At 61.9% G+C, this 5,564-nt stretch overlaps 1 protein-coding gene across 1 annotated transcript in view; it reads right to left on the minus strand.

The window, feature by feature from the left end:
• Positions 1-422: 422 nt before the first annotated feature.
• SNX17 (sorting nexin 17) overlaps positions 423-5,564 on the minus strand; it is a 5,940-nt gene continuing 798 nt past the window's right edge. The window contains exons 3-15 of the mRNA XM_009326913.1: positions 5,186-5,303; positions 4,736-4,800; positions 4,446-4,556; positions 3,938-4,028; positions 3,650-3,737; positions 3,195-3,264; positions 2,985-3,077; positions 2,622-2,825; positions 2,137-2,259; positions 1,933-2,010; positions 1,672-1,746; positions 1,271-1,312; positions 423-1,180 (exon numbers count right to left, since the gene is read on the minus strand). Of these exons, the coding sequence (XP_009325188.1) occupies positions 1,061-1,180; positions 1,271-1,312; positions 1,672-1,746; positions 1,933-2,010; positions 2,137-2,259; positions 2,622-2,825; positions 2,985-3,077; positions 3,195-3,264; positions 3,650-3,737; positions 3,938-4,028; positions 4,446-4,556; positions 4,736-4,800; positions 5,186-5,303 (1,278 nt within the window). The 3' untranslated portion in view covers positions 423-1,060. The remainder of the gene's footprint in view (positions 1,181-1,270; positions 1,313-1,671; positions 1,747-1,932; positions 2,011-2,136; positions 2,260-2,621; positions 2,826-2,984; positions 3,078-3,194; positions 3,265-3,649; positions 3,738-3,937; positions 4,029-4,445; positions 4,557-4,735; positions 4,801-5,185; positions 5,304-5,564) is intronic.

The following is a 5,564-nucleotide window of genomic DNA, read 5'->3' on the forward strand; positions in this document are numbered from 1 at the left end:
GAGCAGGCAGCAGACTCCACGGGGGCTCAGGGCTGCCTTACACAAGATCCATGGGTGTGCCAGGGTCTCCAGCAGCCCTATCCTGCCTGGGCAGGGCAAAGCCACAACCGGCAGCTTGGGGGCCAGCCCCAGCAGCGGTGATGCCGTGCCCCCAGGCACCCCCGGGGAGCAGTTCCTGCCGCCAGAGCCTTCCTCTGCCGGATTTTGGGGAAAAGGGGGGAGGGGGGAACAGGACTGGTTCCATGGCTGTTGCCGTGCCGGTCAGTGTAATTTATATTGTGTATAAAAGCATTAAACAGTCAGTTTTGTTATCTGCTATTCTCCTGGGGGCCTCGTTCTGCTTCAGGAGAGGACAGCGTGGGGCTGGCAAGGTATGCAGGGAGGGGAGGGACAGTGGCTACCCCCCAACAGACAGCCCAGTACCAATCGGGATCCATTTTAATCATCATTGCAGTGTGTAAACATCAGTTACTGTCCATTAATGCTCTGGTCGGTCTGAGCAGCAGTAGATATGTGGTTACAAGCCTAGATTACGCTGGAGTCTATGAGCGGGTTAGAGAGGGGGCTCTGCGCAGAGCCCCCTGGAGACAGTTTACTGCAGTCTGTCTCTGAGCAGAAACCTAAACACTAATTTGGCATTATGGAGCCTTATGAGGGCCACTCGATGCCGCCAAGCCACTGCCCCAGCCACCCAGGGCAGCTGCCCTCCTGCACAGCTGGGTGCTCGGGCCAGGCCCTCCTGGCTGGGGAAGGGGCAGCTCTGCCCCCTGCACTGGGCCAGGCTCCGCGACACTGCTCCAGGGCTCAGCCTGGGCACGCTGCTCAGGTTGGGCTGGTGCTGCCCTGGGAACAAGCCCTCTCCCAGCTGGAGCCAGCAGCAGGAGGAGTTTAGCTGCCCCCACCCCAAAGGCAACGGTGGGCTGGGGGTGAGCTCCCCAGCCCGGGGGAGCAGGGGAAGGTGGATGTAGCAGGTGAGAGGCACGTTGATTGCAACCTGTCTGCAGGTTGTACATTCCTCAGCGAAGGCCCTCAGGCCAGTGCTGTCCGAGGAAGGGGGGCACTACAGATCTTCATCACCAATGCCCTCAAAGGCGTAATTGCCATGGAAGTCATTAGCGCCCACATCATTAGCAGAGCTGGAGTGGCTGATCCCTCGCAGGCTGACAGAGGTGAGCTTGCTCTGTGGAGACAGGAGATGTTAGGGAGGATGCCCACTCCCACCCCACTCAGTCCGAGGGTGACAGCGCCATAGCGCCCACGCACAACTCACCGAGAGTTTGGCCATTGGCTCCCGGGAGGCATCAGGTGAGTCCTGCAGGGACAGCACCGCCAGGCAGCAGTGAGGCAGTGGGACACACCGCCCACCCTTCCCACCACCTGCCATCTCACTGCCCTCGGCCACCACTCACCCTCCCAGGATGAGTCCAGGCCACCATTCCTTCCCTCCCCCAGGGAGTCCCCAGGGGTCCAGGACCCCTTTTCTCTTCCCAGGGCTATGGGAGTGGGGCACTGCAGCCCTGCTGTCCTCAGGGCATGCCCCAGCCCTCCCCGCTACCAGCCCTGCCAAGGGGAAGGTGGCACCTCTGGGGGTGGTGGGCTCTGGTACCCGATACACAGCAAAGCCCATGGTCGTGTTTGTCTCCCCTACCAGGGCCACAGGGTCCCACTCACCAGCAGCGGGGGTGATTTCACAGCTTGCTGGCTATCCGAGCGCCGCAGGGCCCCGTTCACCCGCCGGCGAAACATCTGCAGGGGAGGAGCTCAGCTCAGCGGCAGGGTCCCCACGGGCAGATCCAGAGATTAAGATGGCCCCTGGGGATCCTTCAGCTGGCCCCATCCTGAGGAGAGCAAGCAGGCCCAGCCTAGACCCTGGGGAGTCACAAGGGCAGGATGGGATCCCACCCCAGAGACACATCCAGCCCCAACCCTCACCTTGCGGATGCTGCCTCCAGACTTTTTCACCATCAGCTCGTCCACCATGGACTGCAGGCAGATGCTCAGCATGATGGCCTGCAAGGGAGAGGTGTCACGAGGCTCCACACATCCCACGGCCTTCCCAACACACCATGCCAAGCCCAGACTGCCGCCTCGCTCCCGTCCTTGTCCACTGCTGGCCTGCTATGCAGGCAGCCCTACCTGTGGACTGGTGATGGTGACCCACTGCAGCCGGTCCTTGCTCATTAGATACTCGAAAGCCAACTCCAGCTTCACCTCAGACTTCCCCGGGCTGCTCCCTGAGGGACCATTGCTCATCGGCACCTGCAAGGGCACATGCTGAGGCTGGGAGCCTCCGGAGGGAAAGCAGCCACCTTCCCAGGCCCCTGGGCTGACAGAGGGCAGCCCCCAACCCGGTGCTGGACACCCTGCCCAGCTCCCACTGGCCTTCCACCACTGTCAGGTACCCTCACAGCAGTGGCCCCCTCAAATGTCCTCACACCAATGACCCCCTCAGCCCCAAAGCACAACTCAGACCCTCCCTAGACCAGCTGGGCTGGAAGCAGGCAACACAGCCAGCACTTTTCCTGGGGAGAGCTGCCAGAGCAGCCCAGCACAGCCAGGTCCCACCAGACTCCACAGAGCCCTCCCTGTTCCCCAGGGCCCCACAGGCAAGTGGCACTCACCGAGGATGTGACCCGCCAGCACCGCATGCGCGTGACCTTGAAGCTGCCTTCCTTGATCTGCTCGCTCGGCAGCCGCACCTGGAAGTTGAGCTCGTTGTTGCCAGCACTGACAACGACGTGGCATCCCTTCTCAGGGAAGTCAGTGATGCAGGGGTCGAACTTGAGATAGCCGTAGTACTTCAGGGTCTGTGCCAGGCGGATGAACTGCGGGCAGAGCCAGGAAAGCTCAGCACAGATGGCTACCCTCCCACTGCACCTCCCAGGCCAGGAACAGGCAACAAACTCAGCACCACACGTTCACACGGGAGCGGTGCTAGTCCAGTGCTGGGGCTGCTCCAGCCACAGCATCATGCCTTCCCCTACCTCCTTCTTGGAGACTTTTTCCTGCAGGGACTTCAGCTGCCGGTGCTGTTCCTTGTTGACAAGGATCCATCCATGCTCGATGTCCGACACCGTCTACCAAGAAGCAGAGGCTGGTGAGCAGCTGGGCCCAGAGCCACCTGAGACCCCGCACAGCTGTAGCTGAGGGGTGTGGTGCCCCTCCTCACCCAGCTGGGCCGCACCAACCCTCACCTGTGCATACAGCAAGTTCAACCCCACACGATGCTCCATTACATCATCGTCATAGGAGGAGTCCCAGTAGCTAGAAGGGAATCACATGGGTCAACCTATTCCCCAGCTCCTAACAGCAATGGGGAGAAAAACACCCCCCACACTGGGACAAGGTGCCAGGCTGGCTCTCTGGCCAGCTCCCCCAGTAGCTGTCAGTTGCCATGCTCCACTCCCCCTCTCAAGCAGCTGCCAGAGGTGGGAAGGGCCATGTCTGGGAAAGCGGAAACAGGGGCCAAGCCCAGGGAGGCAGCCCAGCCCTGGGTGTCATGACTGGGGACACCCAGGTGTGATCCTGGGAGCCAAAGCACCCCATGGGTGGCGATGGCAGGAGGGGAGGGTTCCCTCTGCAGAGCAGGGAGCCCCGGACACCACCCCACTGCTCCAGCAGTCGCTGCCCCTCCAGCCCTGCTGCTCACCTCTTGCGCAGGATGATCCTGAACTCAGGGTTGTGCAGGCTGGTGACAGACACATATGGCAGCTCAAACTCCTGCAGCTTCCGCACGACTGCAGGGAAACAGCAGCTCACCAGCGGCTCGGGGCAGCAGGAGCCCACCGGACCCCTGCCAGCCAGGGTGCCCTGGGGGAGCCCGCTGGATCCCCCCCACCCAGGGCAGGGCCATCTGGTCCAAGCACACAGCTCTCGCTCCGGGGCAGGGCAGACATCCCACCGCAGCCCTTGTGGGGCTCCAGCATGCTCTACTCACAGGAGAAAGCTCCATCCTTGGTCTCTCTCACTAGGAAGAGGCTGAAGTAGCCGACCAGGTCATCTGGCAGATCCAGCTTGGAGGCCACAGCCTGGGAGCGAGAGCAGGAGGTCACCACTTCCTGCAGAGACGCAGCACTTCTACGTCCTTACCCCACGGCACGATCCAGCCTGTGTGCATTCTGGGGCCTCTCAACAGCAGGAAGGCTGCTGCGCTGGGGGCCACAGCAGGGGGAGCAAGTGGACAAGTGGGGCCCACAAGATCATCGCTACCATAAAACAGCTGGGGGCTTCCCAACATCAATCTGGGCCCGGAGAGGGGCACGAGCACATCAGCACACCCCTTCCAGCTCCACTGCTCTTCAGCCCCCCAAGGCAACCCTGCTTTGGAGTAGGGATGGGGCAGGGAGGGCCAGGGGGCTGCCAGGCTGAGGGAACTCCTGTATGTGTGGGAAACCACAGAACTCAGCAGGAGGAGCTGGTCCTGCCCAGCACAAGAGCTTTGGCACCTCAAGGACATCCTCTGTCTGGTCCGAGGTAAGGATGGTGACCTTGACCTTCTGGCCATTAGAGAGCAGCACTTCCAGCACCACCTCCTCTGTGGGTATCTGCTGCGTCTCCTGGAGAGAGAAACAGGATTGGCACCCTGGCCCCTCCACTGCCAAACACCCTCACACCGCTCAGACTGCCCCACAGTCTGAGGGCCCCGGCACGCACCGCCTGGCCCTGGCAGTCGGCACTCACCCCCACACCGGCTGCCCCAGCAGCCCACCACATCCAGCAGCTCCTGCCCCCTCACCTGCTGGGCCTTGCGCAGGAAGCTGTTGAAGGTCTCACTGCCTCCCAGCGTCGGGTCCTGCCGCACTGGGGGTGAAAGACAAGGAGTCAGGTGTTACGTGGGAAGGGGCAGGGACCCACGCCAATGCCCATCCACTCTGCGGCCCCTCAGAGTTTGCACCCAGACTAAGTGTGCACTGCGTGTAGGGCATGCACATGGGCAGCCACGGTCTCCCTGCAGGTGGAGGCACCAGCAGGTCTCCACCTCTGCCAGCGCAGGGAAGGGAAAGGGGCTGGGACGGAGGAGCTGACATCCAGTGGACAAGGCCAGCTAATATCAGAGCAGTATCAAGATGGGCCACAGCAAACAGAGCAGTGTGGGGAGGAAGATGTGGGCAGTGCTCCGGTGTCCTGAACAACCAAGTAGGGCGCAGCTGGCCCTAAGCCACAGCACGGGGCAGACCCAGCTTACCAGCCTGCATGTATTTCTCCAGCTGTTCCCGTCGTTGCTCTACCTCTGCCGGGGTGAGTGTGAAGATCTTCTTTGGGGGAAAGGCTGGGACCACATTAGCGCCATACTCCTTCCTTAACTGGGAAGAGAGCAGAGCGCTGCGAGAGCCTCCAGGGAGATGGCGGCTGCTCTGACCTCCCACCCCAGCTGATTTCCAGGGCCCTGGCAAGGGGAGCGGAGAGCTTGCCAGTGTTCCTCATCCAAATGGGCAGCCAGCAGTTTGCAAGAACCCAGCCGGGACATCACAGAGCAGGAGAGGAGGCCTGCACCCAATGCCAAGGAACAGAAAACGACACCCTGGCCAGCCCCGCAGGCAGCACTGGGCAGCACAGGGCTGCTG

Source organism: Pygoscelis adeliae, unplaced genomic scaffold (genome assembly GCF_000699105.1).
Source record: "Pygoscelis adeliae isolate BGI_AS28 unplaced genomic scaffold, ASM69910v1 Scaffold487, whole genome shotgun sequence".
NCBI lineage: Eukaryota > Metazoa > Chordata > Aves > Sphenisciformes > Spheniscidae > Pygoscelis > Pygoscelis adeliae.